Below are 18,774 nucleotides of genomic sequence, written 5' to 3'. Positions count from 1 at the left end.
ATCAGTCTGTCTGCATGTCTAGGTGAAATACTTTACACATTTTTTCTTCCATTTCCTATATTCGGATAAAGTAAAAATTTCTCACAATTATTTATTGTCGAAGACAATTTGTGAATCAATCAATAATTAACCAATAAGTTAATCAATTAGTGTTAATTAATTAATTTGTTGTATAATAAAAGGGGAGATAAATCTTTTCGAATTTAAAATATAGCAGTGACGGAGAGATGCTTTCCCTTACATAGGATTTGTTTTTTTTTTATTTTTTTTTTTAGTGTTTTTATATTTTGCTTTTTAATTTTATGTTTACTTCCGAGTCATACATAAACGTATTGTGACAAGTCAAAAACTCGCTGTCAGAGTCACTCAAATTTATCACAGCATTAATTATTATTTTTCATTATTTATTTATTTTATTTTAATTATTTCCCCATCCTACCCCTAAATTATTCACCCGCCACACCTTTTCCGCTCCAGGCTAGACTTAGTTGACCACATTGGAGATAGCTAGGCCTCGTCTTTCGATTTATCTTCCCTTGACCGGGGCAAAGATACGTACAGACTCTTTGATCTTATCGGCAGGATGTCTGACAGCCGCAGTGGACACCACCTTGTGTGGAATGCAAGTCACTCCTCCTCCCCCCCCCTTTCTCCTACGTCTCTCTTTGATCTAGGAGATTACTCGAGTCAAAGCGCCTCTCGACGCTCCCATCTTAAGTCTAATTCACCCACGTGTAAGATAATTCTTAGCCTAGGACATTTCCTGTGTCCGCCCACATTTCCCAGGCCTTTGTATATAAGGTAAATTAAATCAAGTCAGACCCTCTCTTTCTCATTCGAGCTGAGCTATCGAGTCTGGACTGCTTCATTTATTCTCCCTCCTAGAGGAATACCTGGTGGTAAGCCGAACTTAATCACAAGTTCCATCTTAATTACTTTTGTGCTATTTCCACTGGATATTATTCCGTGTATTTTGCTTAGTTCATTTATATTTAATTAGTGCATTGTGTATTTCTCACTGGCGTAAGTAGAGAACATAAACATGTCCTATGTATGTATTTATGAGTTGCATTAATCTATTAATGCTACGTTGCTCAATTGATCGTTGATGCAACCATGTATATATTTGTACATCTTATTTTATTTCCTTTATCTCGGTTGACCGCCTTGATAATTTTACTAGCGCACTAATACTGCGTCTAGAAAAGAGATATGAGTTATCTCCCCTGTATTGAATTATCTCCCCTTTACTCATTTTACTCTAATGAGAGTTGCGCCGCTTGAACGGACACCCTCTCCATTCAAGCGCGCTCCATTGTTCTCGACCCACGGTCATATGTAAACAAATCGTCTGGGTCGCTGACCACCGTCCATTCCCCCCCCCCCTCTCTTTCTCTATCCACCTGTGTTGTTTATTTGAGATTATTATTTCTTCTTATATGTACATTTTATATTATTTCCCCTTCTATGTACATTTTCATATTGCTACTATCAGCCATCTATTTTCCAAATCCCATTTGTCATCATCTCCCTATTGTGCTCTAAAGCAATTTTACCAATCTGACGAATGCACCTCAGTCGAGGGCATCGATAAGATGCATGAGAGACATGTCCTAACTTGTCTTTATTTATTCGCAGCCTCCCTCAGGTGTCTGCCTATTTATCTATTGGATTTACCTACCTATTTATTTATTGGATCACCTATTGGTTTGATATCAAGAATCACCTACTATCTTTGCGCTTAGTGCTATTCAGCACTGCACTAGCTCACTGACCTGCCTATTTAATTATTGGATCAACGATCTATTTACCTGCCTATTTACCTATTTATGTGCTTAGTGCTATTCAGCACTGCACTTGCCTACTGAGGTCTACTCAACTCTACTACTCGGCGCTATCGGCATTGCCCGCCTATTCGACAGCCCACCTGTCAAGCTATTAGGTGCGACGTCCCTATAGATTCAGATCTGTGTGAGACGTCATAGCTACGCCAACCCTCTGCAACTCACTGGACATATCCTGTCAACTACGCTGCCCACGGCAGATCAGCTCTGCCCGCAGTAACCTTGTGCCCACGGTAGCCGGCCACCCGCCCTACTGTGCCCACTACAGATATTAGAACTTGGGATTGAGACTCCACAAGAACTATATCACCGGCGTCCCTCTATCCGCTAGAGCGCCATCTCCAGCTGCAGAACCTCAAGCCAGGACACAGCCAGCTGCGACATTAACAGGACAACCAGCTAAGTCAGAGGACAAAGTGACATACTCTCTTATTAGGTGCAAGAGTGATGATTAAATCTAGTATTATTTAGAGATAGATTCAAACCCTCCCCCTTTTTACTCTTATATGTATATTTATGTAAATAAATATTCTTCATTTTTAACTTTTGTATCTATCTTTCATTGCTTGTCTCGTTGCGTGTCTGCTCCCGATTCATATGCTGATAGGTTGGTGTGTGATAGCTTTAAAAATAATCATCCCCTAGACATAAAACGCGCCAAACACACGTCACATTTCCCCACCTGTCACACGTATCAAACTAAAGATTGCGAGTTAGATCTACATCTTTCTGTTATTTACCTGCTAACGTTTTAACCATGTGTAAAATGAAAACAGTCGAGTATAAATAGATGAACCATTGTCGCTCTACGACTGTGGAGAGACTACAATCTTGAGAGAGTGTTTGTAGCGCTTGTATTGACCCCCCCCGAGATCGCCTCCTCCCTGTACAGAAGTCGTTTTGGGAAGGCGATTGTCTGGCATGCGGACTACATGTCCCGCCCATCGAAGTTGGGACTTTTTTTTACTGTCGCATTGATACTGTTCATGTTGAACACCTTTAAGATTTCAGTATCTTGTTTGTGGTCGGACCAACGTACCTTATATATACTATAAAGTAGAATGTAAGGCAAGGCGCAAGTAGGTATGCATGTATGTAACGAATAGAAATCAAAACCGCTTGACCAATCTATATAAAACTTGGCAGGAATGTTCCTTGGGTACTCGCTTAGACCGTAGTGTATGTATTGTAGCCCTAAAACAAACTTAAGACCCTCAAAAAAAAAAAGTTGTCCGACTCTATTAAAGCTATAGTATTAGGTTGAGAGTTCAATGGGGATGGCTGCCTAGTCGTGCGGTTTGCGCTCTGGACAGTCGTTTGGATTTATCGATGGTCCCGGGTTCAAATCCTGCCGGATCCCATCCCCCGTCATCCTGTGGGAGGTTTGGACTAGGAAGTAAACTATCTTCAACTCTGAAGGATCATCCGAAACATGTAAAACAAAACAATGACTGGTCTGGATAACATGCAAACACTCTAATGAGAACATACACAAAAGTCATACCATATTAGGATCTCCTCCAAACGCAGCAATGTTGACCTTGACCCATTTTAGGGCCATAACCTGGTCATACAATCCATAATTACCCCTGGCGTCATCTTCAGTGTCCCCGGTCATAAGAAAGCCTAGGGCTCCTGTACGAGGAAGGAAAAAAGATGAATCAACGCTGTCCCTAATTGAGAACTACAACCCACACTAGAAATAGACCAGATAGAGAGGGAGAGAGAATGGTGGAAAGATAAAAAACGGACGTGAGGGAGAGAGAGAAACAAGAAGAGGAAGACTGACACAGAGTTTAAAGAGAGAAAAGAGAGAGATCGGGGCGATAGAGAGAAAGAGAGAGATAAAAGAGAGTAAGAAAAGAGAGAGAGAGAGAGAGCGAGAAAGAGATGAATTCAAGACAGAAAGGGAAGGAAAAGACTTGATGATTGATGTTGACATCGCTGAGATGTTTTGATTCTCGAAGCACGATATTGATTTCTAAAGGTTCTCATATTATTAGAAGTGAATCTACACAAAGAAACATAAGCATATGAGGACGTTCGTCTTCCTTACAAATACAAACGTCAAATAAAAAATAATTTGTCGGAACACAGATCAAGATATAACGTTAAGTAACAAATCCTATACAAAGTTTTCCTTACATCAGCATACTGTCTTTTGACATCATCTTTACATCAGCTTACAATCTTTTTGATATCACCTTAACATCAGCATACTGTCTTTTGATATCATCTTTACATCAGCATACAGTCTTTTGACATCCTCTTTACATCAGCATACAGTCTTTTGATATCATCTTTACATCAGCATACAGTCTGTTAATATCACCTTTACATCAGCATACAATCTTTTGATATCATCTTTACATCAGAGTACAATCTTTTGATATCATCTTTACATCAGCGTACAGTCTTTTGACATCATCCTTACATCAGCATACAATCTTTTGATATCACCTTTACATCAGCATACAATCTTTTGATATCATCTTTACATCTGCATACAGTCTTTTGATATCATCTTTACATCACCATATAGTCTTTTAATATCATCTTTACATCAACATACATTCTTTTGATATCATCTTTACATCAACATACAGTCTTTTGATATCACCTTTTACATCAGCATACAGTCTTTTGATATCATCTTTACATCAGCATACAGTCTTTCGATATCATCTTTATATCAACATACAGTCTTTTGATATCACCTTTTACATCAGCATGCAGTCTTTTGATATCATCTTTACATCAGCATACAGTCTTTTGATATCATCTTTTCATCAGCATACAGTCTTTTGATATCATCTTTTACATCAGCATACAGTCTTTTGATATCATCTTTTACATCAGCATACAGTTTTTTGATATCATCTTTACATCAACATACAGTCTTTTGATATCATCTTTACATCAACATACAGTCTTTTGATATAATCTTTACATCAGCATACAGTCTATTGATATCATCTTTACATCAGCATACAGTCTATTGATATCATCTTTACATCAGCATACAGTCTTTTGATATCATCTTTTCATCAGCATACAGTCTTTTGATATCATCTTTACATCATTATTTAATTATTTTATTTTACTCTAGCTATCTTGAAACTCTCGCTTAATTCTTTACACAATTCTTATATCTATTTAGTTCAGCACATTTTTAATGTTTATTTCATATTTTTTTAAATTTATTAATTACGACTAATTGATAATGTAATTGGTAAATTTTCGATTGATTTGTGTTTTGTTAGGGGCAATAAATAAGTATACAAAGTTTCAAAGTGATCTGAGAATGGCAAGTGAGAGAAATAATGTGTACAAAATGTGTACCTGACATATGCTATTGCATGTTAGAGAAATAATGTGTACAGAATGTGTACCTGACATATGCTTTTGCATGTTAGAGAAATAACGTGTACACAAATTGTACCAGACAGACAGAGAGACAGAGTGAGTTTATGCAAAAAGCCCCCAAAGCCTTAAAATGTTTTTAAATCCATCACCAAACCAGACATAACTCTCTTCCCTCACAAATAAAAACTTTTCAGATTTTTTATGCGTTTCACAGCTTCCAATGATCTCATCTCAGACAGATAATGTTTCCTTTATGTCCGCTGTGCGGGGCTCGTGAGGAGGACACCTTTCTATTTTTTTAGAGGTACTATATACAAAAAAAAGCTTTACCAGTAACAAACTGAATAGAAACAGAAGAAAGTAGGACGGTTACTCTACCGATTTATATATGAAATGAGAAATAATTCATACAACACATCTGTTGTTTTTTTATACACAGCTTGAATGAACTTTGTCTGAACACGTAATTTTTCCCATTCAAGTTAAAATTTTGCAGGGCACTAATATTCAAGCAATCTAACAAAGCTTGAATCAATTTTTTAATTAATCAATTAATTAATTTGTATTAATTAATTTAGTTGATATAGAAAAAAGGAAAATATATCTTACAATATTGAGAGATATGACTTGGTGGGATGTACAGTTCTCCCCCTATTATATAAGTCCTGTTTTTTTTTTAAGAAATTATTTTATTCATATTTTGCTAGTTTTCTTTAAAAAAATTACGTTTTCCAGAAATAGCAATTATTGGGTAGAATCCCAAACCTCCTGCTGGACGGCAGGGGATAGCGTCGGGCAGGGCTTGAGTTCACGACCATGGAAGTGACCAGTCCAAATAGTATGTTACACTATTAGGCAGCACTACATTTTAACGCCATGAATGGACCAGATGTGTGGGAGTTGTCTACTGGTTGTCAATTGTGAAAAACAGAGAACAGAAAGAGACGATTTGTGTTGAAAACATTGCGATAATTCAAACAATTTGATTTGATAACGAATCGTTATTTTTAAGATGATTTTTAAGATGATTGAAGTAATGTAGGCTATATGTGTTTGTGTGTAGTAAGGCTCAAGAACCAGCTGTGTAATTCATTTGTTAAAAGAGTTCTTTTCGTCCATTTGAGGGGGTTCATGTCAGTCACACTCAGTGGCACTAGGTATGCAGGTGTCAATGACTTTCCGAGCCTGTAGTTCATGTCAGAGGCACTAGATATGAAGGTGTCAATGACTTACCAAGCCTTCACGTTAGTGACACCATGTATGCAGGTGTCAATGACTTACCAAGACTTCACGTTAGTGACACTATGTATGCAGGTGTCAATGACTTACCTAGCCTGTAGTTCATGTCAGTGGCACTAGGTATGCAGTTGACAATGACTTACCAAGCCTTCATGTCAGAGGCACTAGATATGCAGGTGTCAAAGACGTACCAAGCCTTTACGTAAGTGACACTATGTATACAGGTGTCAATGATTTACCAAGCCTTAACGTAAGTGACACTATGTATGCAGGTGTCAATGACTTACCTAGACGGTAGTTCATAGTGACTACGACCACGTCCCCAGTTTGTGCCAGAGCACTTCCATCAAATAGAAGACTGGAGCCACTCATGTAGAAAAAGTTTCCACCATGAATGTAAACCATAACGGGGAGGTTTGTGCCATTCTTGGCGCCCGATGGGGCGAAGACATTCAGATAAAGACAATCTTCAGAGGTCTGAAAGACAACGCAGAACAAATAGTGGTATAAGATTATTCATCCCACCAACAATAATTATATATGTTTTTAAAATGGTTGTCGTTCCGTTTAGAACCATCTTCTACCTAAACCATTTTAATACGAAACTCCATATCATAGGTAATAAGAAATAGAAAAATGAATATATTTTAAAAAAACAAAGCTTATATCAGGGAAAGAACCACTAATTAATCCATTTATCTGAAAATTACAGGGTCTAGCTCCCTTTCTGCTATATAAAACAAAATTAATTAATTAGTAATAAATGATTAACTAATTGATTAATTTTTGGATTTATTCGTGTAGTACCATCGACTATAAATAATTATGAAAAATGTCAACTTGATCCGAAATAGGAAGTGGGATAAAAAAATGTCAAAACGTCATAAGGGGATTAAATGCATATATACATTCCATCTCTCATTAAGTAGCATTTGTTCCCCTTATTTCGATATCAAACAAAATAATTAATCATCAAAAATTAATTAACTATTTGAGTAATTTGTTTGTATTGATTCATGTCTTTTCAGTTTCAATGAATAATTGTGCAAAGTTTTAACTTGATTCGAAAATGGGAGAAAAAAATATTCCTTTTTTTTTATTAGATCAACAGACAAACAAAGTGAGTTGATATAAGTCTGTAATAAGTATCTGCAAGGAATATAATTCCAATAGAACTCTCCAAAAATTATTTAAAAATTAAATAGATCGCCATTTGCACATTTCTTTTTCATTTAAGGCAATTGACACATTTTTTGTTTAATTTCAAGTTTCAAAAGAAGTCAAGACGACAAATGAGAAGTTGAATTCTGCGGATAGTTTTGAAACAATATCCGTGCTCTGTAATAAAGACGAGTCTTGCAAGTGGGCTGTAGCTACATATAGACGATATCAATAGCATCTTTAAGTATGCAGTTTCATACAACGTTAGTACGAAATAAAATATGCTTACAAATAAATCGCATTCACGATGACGTCAAGAAAATTGGAGGAACATATTATAGCCACACAGACTTTCCTTATAAATAGAAAAGAGTTTATATTACCTCCTACATGTGTGTGTGTGTTTGTACATCTAGGCGAGTATGTTTATAAGAGATACTCGGCTGTCCCGCTTCTGACTTTCAAAAATGTATTAATAAACCAGTCGATGTAAAAATAAGAATGGGTGGCAGGACACATCGTACAACAAAAAACTATTATGTTGAAGAATATGCATTACTACTTCTCTTACGTTATTATGTGTATCAAAATGTCTATGCGTATCGCGTATCTTTTTTGATGCGCGTATCAATTTAGCTATACCTATCAGAGTCGCTATGAACATATACAGGTAGCTAGAAATACCAATATTGCTATGCATTCTAAAATAGTGTTGTTCAATATAACAATGCTTCGGTGAAGCTACACTTCAATCTTATTAACAAAGGAAATAGTTACAAGCTATCAAAATACAAGCTTACAATCTTATTAAGAAAGGAAATTGTTACAAGCTATCAAAATACAAGCTTACAATCTTATTAAGAAAGGAAATAGTTACAAGCTATCAAAATACAAGCTTACAATCTTATTAACAAATGAAATAGTTACAAGCTATCAAAATACAAGCTTACAATCTTATTAAGAAAGGAAATTGTTACAAGCTATCAAAATACAAGCTTACAATCTTATTAAGAAAGGAAATTGTTACAAGCTATCAAAATACAAGCTTACAATCTTATTAACAAAGGAAATAGTTACAAGCTATCAAAATACAAGCTTACAATCTTATTAAGAAAGAAAATAGCTACAAACCATTAAGGTAAAACTTACTTTTTGCGGGCATGCTATTGGTGGAGTCAGCTTAGTGCATCCTAATTGCGGACACCCAGGAGCGTCAAACTGAGCGTCCAGCACACTGGGGCGCCAGCTCTTGGGAGGCTGAGGGGGTTTCCATCTGCAGACAACAGACACCAGAACTAAACGTTATTTTCCTTGGGGATTTTTCTAAAAAAAAACGTTTTTAGGGCTGTGTCAAAGACCTGAGCAAACATGGCGACCAAAAGCATCCTGGTAACTGAGTACCTGAGAGAAACACTACTGGGTAACAAACAAGCACATTTGTAAAAAAGTTGTTTCCCTTATTCAACATTAAACAAAAAAAATAATTACCAATAATTAATAGATTAATTGAGTACTTTTAGCGGCCCCTGACAGGGAAATATAAGCTATTAGTTTTGCGTCGTTTGTCTCTCCGTCCGTACGTCCCGTTTAAATCTCGTAAACTAGAAAAGATATTGAAAATCCGACATCATGATATTTTAGACCATTCAAATTTCTGGTGCAACGGCAACTTTTTAGCGGTTCCCGAAAGGAGAAAAGACGCTATTAGTTATGTGTGGCCCTTCTGCCGTCTGTCTGTCTGTCCGCCCGTCTGTCCGTCCGTCCGTCCCGTTTATATCTCAGAAAGTAGAAGAGAAAATGAAAATTGGACATAATGATATTTTAGATCATTCAATGTTCTGATGCAACGGCTACTTTTTTCTTTTCTGAAAGCGAAAAATCTAATTTTTTAAATCACTTATGCAAGCAGTTTATCACAATGTATTAATTGTAGCTTAATTGCCCCTGTTTACTGTCTAACGCTGCCTACTTTTTCGTTTTTTTGTTGTTGTTGTTTTTTTATTATAGCATAACAAGAAATAAAACTGTCTATTTCTACTAGCTATGTACCCTGAAGGTATCTCAGATTTGGCGTTGGAAAGGGAAAGAGTCGTCATTATTCCCATTGGGACAAAGAACACCTACAGAGCGAGCTTTAACAGATCAGTGTGTGTAACAACAGGGGATCTATTACATGTCGTTAACCATGAAACCTTAAGTCCTCCATTATGTCGACCTTCTTGAAATAGTCCAAACAAGAATGACGACCCAGACACCAAAAAAAGGGTGAGTGGATATAAGTTTTGAAAAAAGTAATTCAAAACAATTATGCTACCGGTAAAGACACAAAACACACACACACACACACACAAACTAGCCAGAGAAAAAACTGGCCCTAGTAATGACAAGGACCTTAATTATAAAGCAATCAATCCAAGAGATGTGTTCAAAATACTCTCACACAACCCTAAACTTTGTGACGGTACACAAATATTCAGAATGGAGTTCACCTGATAATGATAGGGCTTTTTTTTTTGTTTCAGGCGATCAATATTTGAACGCATAAATTCCACATGGATACTGACGTCAGAGACAATCTTGCTGTGTATTAAATCAAAAGGATAATTGCAGATTGACATTATCAGAGTAAGGGGGTGGGGAAGAAATGGGACGAAGAAAAAGGGGCGGAGACTTATTGAGCTGAGAAAGCACGTCTCGGACGTATGGAAATAAGAGCTGTTGAGTTTTAAGCTCATAACAAAAAAAAAATCATTGAAATAATTCACGTAGCAAATTATCATCCAAATAAAAATATTTTAAAAATTAGGCTAAAAATAAATTTTATTGAGTTATCTTTTCTTCATCAAGAAGCTATGCTAAAATCACATTGAAATGTTGTTATCTCTAGTTCATAACTAATAAGCGTAAAGTAACGTTGACTGGCTGATTGACTGATTGATCAAGAGATGTCATTAACTGCCGTACGGATTGGCATGAAATTTCGTACACGGATTCCTTGTAACACCTAGGCGCTCACTAGGAACCGTTTTAAACAGATTCGCAACCTCACAACCGCAATTAGCCCATATCTTACTATGTACACTGGCAGTGTGCGTTTTTTTAAAAATTATAATAAAAAAACTATTAAAGTTTTTTCTTTTCTTTTCGTTTAAGAACATGTTTGTCTACATTTTGCCATGTGCTGTTTGACTTTTACAGTTGCGTTTTATTATTTTATTGCGCTTGAAAGTGACAACATTGTCAAAAATTGAAAAAAATGAAACCAGTTCGGAAAATGTAAGTAATAACACTTTTCTATAAATATTTTCAAATAAATTTACTTGATTTAGATACATAAAGTATACTAGTATTATAATTAATTAATAGATTTAACATTTATAGCATGGTCTTTTCAAGTTTTAACCTTTTGTAACGTACACTCCCAGTGTACATGGCAGGATAAGCCACTGTAAATTAAATACATAGCCCATTATGTCTACCTCTAAGACACCGTTATTTATTATGTATAATTATGTATAATTATTTTTACAATTTAGTCACAATTTAGTAAAGCTAATTATCATAAGGGAATTGAGTCTATAGACTTTATCAAAGCTAACAATCTTGAAATATGTCAAATGATGACTGCGACCCAATGAAAAGAATTAGAAAAGAAATTGGAATTTATGATTATTACATAACTATATACGCATAAGAATATACTGTGGATGCTCAGTTATGTGTTTTTGGTTCATGTGCACTTCAAATATTAAAATCTTTGCCTATGGACATGATCTTTGAATATCTCACTACTGTATTATTATTTATTGTTGTAAAAAAAATATATCTGGATAGTACTGGTTTGTACCGGATAATGTACATTTCATGCCTTTTTTTTACTATATAGTTATAATTTTTTAGTCAATAAAGCATTAAAAATATACTTTTTTCCATTAAAATGCTTAATTTGCGTGTTTTTTTTATGTTATAACTAATCTGTTTTCACATAAAGATTGTAAAAAAAAAATAATATATTTTTTTATATAATGATGCTCAGGGGGCCACTTCCTGCTATGTACACTGCCAGTGTACATCTTATCTTATCTTCTTGTCTTATATAATACAGACGTTACTTCAAAAAAGAAGATAATTACGTCCTACGCGTCATGCATTTAGTCATGCATATTAACCAATGACTTAAATTCTGCCAAGTCACTGGTTTTCCTGGCTAGCTCAGGCAACCCATTCCATGCTCTAATAGCACTAGGGAAGAAGGAGTATTTGTACAAATTTGTCCTAGCATATGGGACGAGGAATGTGCCTTTATCTTTGTGTCTTTCAGAGTATTTTATTAAATTTTGTTTTTGTATTTGAAGATTATGGTTCAGTGTTTTATGTATGATTGCTACTTTACTTTTGAGCCTTCTGTCCTGAAGACTTTCTAAATTTAGTGATTTTACTAAAGGTGTTACTCTAGTCAAATGTGAATATTCGTTTGTTATGAATCTCACTGCTCTATTTTGTGTCTGTTCCAGTTTCTTAATGTTTTCTAGAGTTGAGGGGTCCCAAACGGAGGATGCATATTCTATTATTGGCCTAACCAAGGTTAAATAACATTTTATTTTTATGTTCTTATTTGATTTATAGAAATTTCTTTTAATAAATCCTAATGCTTTGTTTGATTTTTTTGTAGTTTCATCAATATGTGTATTCCATGACAGTTTTTCATTTATTATAACACCTAGGTATTTTGCGTTTTTAGTCTGTGTTACTGGTTTGCCATGAATAAGATAAGTGGAATTAATTTGTTTTAGTTTTTTTGTTACTCTTAACAACTGACATTTTTCTGGGTGGAAAGACATGCTCCAATTTGATTCCCATTTCTGTAATTCATCTAATTCTTTTTGTAAAATATCTTTGTCTTGTGTTGTTTTTATTGTTCTATATATTATGCAATCGTCTGCAAATAATCTGACTTTTGTTCCTGAACTAATGCAATTTGGTAAATCATTTATGTAAATTAAAAATAGTAGTGGGCCCAAGACTGTTCCTTGAGGTACACCTGAGTTTACTGTTATCGGTGTTGATTTAGAGCCATTTATTATTACAGTTTGTTCTCTCCCTATCAGAAAATCTTTAATCCACTGATGCAGTGGACCATTAATGCCGAAATATTTTAATTTTTTAAGCAAGCTATGGTGGTGAACTTTGTCAAAAGCCTTAGAAAAATCTAGTAAGATAGCATCTATTTGTTCACTATTATCTAAACCTTTTGAAAAATCATCAATTAGTCCTATTAGTTGTGTTTCACATGATATATATTTCCTAAAGCCATGTTGGTATGGTGTGAGGACATTATGTTTGTTTAAGTGGTTTATGATGTTGCTACATATTATGTGTTCTAGGATTTTACATGTGATGCTGGTAAGTGATACTGGTCTGTAGTTTCCTGGGTCAGATTTTTCTACTTTTTTAAATAGGGGGGTGACATTAGCTTCTTTCCAGTCCTTTGGTACTCTGCCCTGGTTAAGTGAAGAATCGTTACTACATGGAATTTTTCAAAAATTCTTTTTGCAATGTCTTAGTTTGACCAATAGAAATTGATATTTGATAGAAAATAGATATTTAATGCAATAATAATGTTTTGGGGGTTAATGGGTTTTAAAGAAGAAAAAAAACACAAGCTATCAAACCTTTGTATTTTATTTTGGTATTTCCATATAACGCCGCAGTCAATAAAAAAAAGAAATAGCCTAGGAACTCCATATTTTTAAAGAACTTTCATTTTCTCTGAGTCTTAAAGACAAGTCTTATTATTATATGCATTGAGTTTGAGACTATGCTGCTACAGAACGACTTTAGGTGTCACTTACAAACACCGCACCACGAATGAAGAGATCAGAAAAAGGATTAATAAAGCAATCAAACCCCAGGATGACCTGCTAACCACTGTCAAAAACGTAAACTCAAACTCTAAGGCCACATCACAAGGTCCTCAAGGCTCCCAAAGACCTTCCCTCAGGGAACACTACTACGAAGAAGAAGAGACAGACAGACAAAGCGATGGGAAGACGACATCAATGAAGGGACAGGCCTGTCAGTGAATGACTCTCTACCCAACGCAAAAGATAGAGAACACTATATAGAAAGGCGGACACCAGCATATTTTGTTTTTCGTCGAAGGTTGAGAAACACGGCTTTTTTTTTTATTCACACAAGCACACGCACACATACACACACACACATATATATATATATATTGATCATGGGCTTAGCCAGAGAGGGGGATTTGAGGGTCAAACCGGGGGTCGGAATTTACTGACTGATTTTTTGCTTTGATTTTGATTGATTTTGTTTATTTTAGGTGAGATTTTAATACTAAACCATCACTTGCCCCATCACAGCCAAGGATGTTTTGAGTTTCAAACCCATTACCAAGGGGTTTTGCAGTTAAATCCATCTCTTTAAAACAAAACAAAAAAATGCAAACGACAATCCCCATATTCCAAGAACACAGCTAAGGAAGATTTTGATTTTAAACCCACCACCCAAAATTTACAATAAAACCCACTGGCGGATCCAGGGGGGGGGGCGGTAGGGGCGATCGCCCCCCCCCCCACTCGGTCGACCCCCCCCCCCAAATGAGGGGGCGGACGAATTTTAGTATAGAATTCACACAATTTGTATACCAATTTATTACTTATGTTAATAATATATACTAATTATTTATATTTCAACCTATTTTTAGATTATTTCGCCCCCCCCCCTTTCTAGTATTTTGGCCGATTTGGTAGGGTCGGGAGGGGGCGATGGCATCAATCCGCCCCCCCCGCCCCCATCATAAACTTTCGAGTGTGGGGTGCGGTCCTATTTATTTGTAGAAATCACAGCTTGCTTACAGAATCAATTAAATATCTATATGATTAAAACCTGTTATTGGTATTTTAACCGGTCTTTATATTATGTCGTTCACCTGTTGGCCGATTGGAAGGGGAGGAGCGAATACCTCTACTGCCCTTCCCATCTAAACCCTTGGAGTGGGGAGGGCGGTCCTACTTTTATGGAGAAATCATAGTATGTGAACAAAATTAGTGGAATATCTATATAATATAAACAGGTGGAAGTGCGATACATGCAATCACCTTCCCCCCATTATTACAAATTACAAAATTTAAAAAATATGTCACTAATATAATTTATATATGCTATAATAAAGTAAATTCTTATATCGAGTCGCCGAATCCATATTCTTTAATGCAAAATGCAATCATTAGCAGAAATTATAAAAAGGAGCGAGGATAAATCGTTTTCATTTTACCGCCCTTCCCCTTTTCAGACAGAGTTTGTGTAATTTCACATGAATTTATCATAACTATTTTAAGAAAGACTTTGCTTTGGAAAAGTTATAATTCAAACGAAATTTTTCAATATAACTGTCACGCTTGAGATGAGTTCAAAAGCCAGATAATCTTTTCCTAGTCGACTTTTTCCAACCTTTACTCTATCTCATATTTTTCTAGTTAAATAAATTTAGGGCTATAACTAACAATTTATGCTATAATTTTATTGAATATTATTAATCGAATATATTTTTTTCAGCGGCGATCCTCAAAGCCTTAATCTAAATATGTGGGGTATCTTATCTTTTCAAAGAACAAATCGGTTGTATTTGCAATGTATTAAGGAACTATAAATTCATATTAGAATATTTTTCTCATTATTCACAAGGTCCTTTATAATAGAATGAATAATGAGCTGTAGGTCAGGAGAATGCGTTACTGCAGTGAAGAATGCCAGAAAACGCTATTAGCGTCGAGGCTTCGGCCCGAACCTCACTGATGAATAATACGCTGTAGAAGTCAGGAGAATGAGTTACTGCAGTGAAGAATGCAAGAAAACACTTTTAGAGTTGGGGCTTCGCCCCGAACCTCACTGATGAATAATAAGCTGTAGATGTCAGGAGAATGCGTTTCTGCAGTGAAGAATGCAAGAAAATGTTTTTGGTATCGGGGCTTTGCCCAGAACCCCATTGATAAATAATGAGCTGTAGATGTCAGGAGAATGCGTTTCAGCCATGAAAAATACAAGAAAACGCTTTTGGGTGTCGGGGCTTCGCCCCGAACCCCACTGAAGAAGCTTACAGCGCTCTCCCAGACACCCAAGCTTGCAAGAGAAAGGCCTCAACATGACTTTTTTTTTTTTCTGTTTTTTTTTCGCCGAAGATTGAGAAACAGTCTTATTTTATTCTCATATATCGAATATATATATATATATATATATATATATGCTGTACGCACGTTTATGCATAGGGTTAGGGTTTTTGGGCGTTAGGGTTAGGGTTTGAAAAAAAATCGCCCCCCCCCCCACTCCAAAGTTCTGGATCCGCCAGTGATAAAACCCCCTATTCAATTTTAAAAAAGCAAATTACAAACTCAAAATTCTATGAGCGTAGCCAAAGGGGTTTTGACTTTAAACCCCCCATTTAGCGAGGTTTGAAACTAATAAATACTTCTTCATATTAAAAAAAAAAACAAATTACGCACTCAAAATGCTATTAGCGTAGCCGAATGGGGTTTGAGTTTAAACCCTCCTTCAAAGGGTTTGTTGCTACAATATGAATAAAAATAAAAAAACCAACTCCATAGATTTTTTAGTTTAAACCCCCCAACAGATGATTTTGACTACAAAACTTCCCTTTTCGATATAAAATCTAAAGCAAACTACAGTCACCTAATTCCAAGAGCGTAGTCAAGAGGGTACACATTTCTACCAGTGGCTGGGCTCCATTAATAAAGTGCAATGAATAGTCATCTGCCGAAATTTAAAAAACAGATTTTAGGAGTCAGTTATAGAGATTGTGTCTAAATCAAGGAAATCCTATGCCTAACTGGGAGTCGACCCCTTAGTTAAGGTTGTGAAAGAGCCTTCCAAGAGGTTTCCGGGACATGTTCTTCGACAAAATGAATTACGCATAATAAGAGTTGCGATGACATCCTAGTACTACTTGGCACCACACTTTCATGGAGGTCATCTTTACATCGGTAGCCAATAACAAATGAATATGTGCAATAACTTTAATGTTAGAGACCTCTAGCGTTTTGTATGTAGATGAGAGGAAAGTATTTTATAGGCATAGACCTTGAAATATTACAAGAAAATCTTTAGAGCTGTTTTCGAAATTAAATACACGCAAAAATTATTCGCCTAAATTACCACAAGACAGCAACCTTGCATTCTATCGCTCTTCCAATTCCATGAATAGACCATGTTTCTGGAAAAGAATTATTGTCCATGACCTTTAGGAAAAATTCAGGGCAAGGAAGAAAAAGAAAGGGAGATAACTCTGAAAACCTCTAAACTCCTTTAACTAAGAAACTTGTTAGCACACCTGAACAATTAGTTTATAATTAAATTCAATTATTGTTTTAAAATGTTCTCAAGGCACTGAAAAAAAAGTAAACAGTTTCTGTATATTACCAAAGAATCATAATTGCACTTCTGTCTTTTAAACAGAAACATTTTGTTGAAGATATTTTAGTTTCTGTAATTTGCTTTAGCCATATATTTTAATTCAGGCCGTGTGATAATCATAAAGTAAAGGCATTTTACTAAGTAAACAAATTATGCAAGAATCACAGAACAATGAAAGGTGAGACTTGTGAAACAAATTATGATTAATGAATTAATGGAAAGTAATTAGAAAAAGCATTATTTCATTTTGTCTGTCAACCTCCCCTGTCAACTTCATCAAGAAAGACAGACAGACAGACAGACAGACAGATATATATAAATAGATAGATAGATAGATAGATAGATAGATAGATAGATAGATAGATAGATAGATAGATAGATAGATAGATAGATAGATAGATAGATAGATGGATAGATATATAGATATATAGATATTTAGATAGATAGATAGATAGATAGATAGATAGATAGATAGATAGATAGATAGATAGATAGATAGATAGATAGATAGATAGATAGATAGATAGATAGATAGATAGATAGATAGAATGATTCAATTCTAATACTATAGTCACATACATATGAGGCGGAGTCAGGAGGGTTCCAAGCCACATAACTCATGAAAACGTTTAGCAATTCCATTACCTGAGACTTCCGACTGGTGGAGCCGCAAAGGGTATGCCCCTGAATGCCTGAGTTAGGTCGTTGTCTAGTCCACGTAGTGGTCCCTCTGTTGTAGGCACTATAACATCTTTAGGTGACGCTCTACCAATAGCCCCGACCCAGGAATGAATGGAGAGCCATAGAAATAGACTGAAGTGGACATAACGCTGATGAGGTCAGAAAAGAAACAATTCTATAACATAAGAAACTTTTTTAAACTCTACAAATTGTATTTGACATAATTAGAATACTAAATAAACATGATTTATTTATTTCTGAATTTCTGATCTTAACTGGTCATCTTATGATGACTAAAAAAAAAAAGTGAAAAACTGATTAACACATCACTTTTGGTCACTATAGGTAAAAATACTGAAGTTAAGTCTGAAATTCCAGCTGTTGCAATGTAGTGTATAAGTCGTCCTATGTTTATCCTGTCATGTGGTTTCCTGGTCGTGCGGTGTCCGTGCTGGTCTGTCGTTCTCCATGGTCCCGGGCTCATACCCTGCCCGCTGCCATCTTCCGTCTTCCTGCGAGAGGTTTGGACTAGGAGGTTGGACTAGGAGGTTTGGACTAGGAGGTTGGACTAGGAGGTTTGGACTAGGAGGTAGATTATTTCCAGCTTTGAAGGAACATCCGAAACATGTCAAAGATTTTCTAATATTTTAAATCTGACATATTTCGGTTGGGAGTATGCACTATGTCAATCAAAACCGTTTAAAACGTTGGGGGGGGGGGGGAGCACTTCTGCTACGCCGACCACATTTCAGATCACACAAGATAAACCTTTGTTGCTTTCTGTAAAGTGCTTGTGTTCTGACTTCACCGTGGACTAACAGAACCGGACTGAATCGCCTGACTCTGACACACTCATTCTTTATATCGGGTCTATCAAGTTTTTTATTTGAAAAATCACAGAAATGCAAGTCTAAATGACACGATCCCATGTCCATTTCACTTGTCATATTGACGTCATATTCAGGCCAGCACTTTCCGATAGACACCGTTATACACTAGCCATAAGGCATTAGCCATAAGACATAAGCCATAC

At 35.8% G+C, this 18,774-nt stretch overlaps 1 protein-coding gene across 1 annotated transcript in view; it reads right to left on the bottom strand.

The window, feature by feature from the left end:
* Positions 1 to 18,774, bottom strand: part of LOC106061725 (neuroligin 4-like) — a 65,236-nt gene that overhangs the window by 45,984 nt on the left and 478 nt on the right. Inside the window, exons 2-5 of the mRNA XM_056035534.1 lie at positions 17,706 to 17,890; positions 8,760 to 8,883; positions 6,737 to 6,926; positions 3,349 to 3,479 (exon numbers count right to left, since the gene is read on the bottom strand). Of these exons, the coding sequence (XP_055891509.1) occupies positions 3,349 to 3,479; positions 6,737 to 6,926; positions 8,760 to 8,883; positions 17,706 to 17,890 (630 nt within the window). The remainder of the gene's footprint in view (positions 1 to 3,348; positions 3,480 to 6,736; positions 6,927 to 8,759; positions 8,884 to 17,705; positions 17,891 to 18,774) is intronic.

Source organism: Biomphalaria glabrata, chromosome 7 (genome assembly GCF_947242115.1).
Source record: "Biomphalaria glabrata chromosome 7, xgBioGlab47.1, whole genome shotgun sequence".
In the NCBI taxonomy this organism is placed as follows: Eukaryota; Metazoa; Mollusca; class Gastropoda; family Planorbidae; genus Biomphalaria; species Biomphalaria glabrata.
This window is presented reverse-complemented; position numbering and strand designations above follow the sequence as displayed.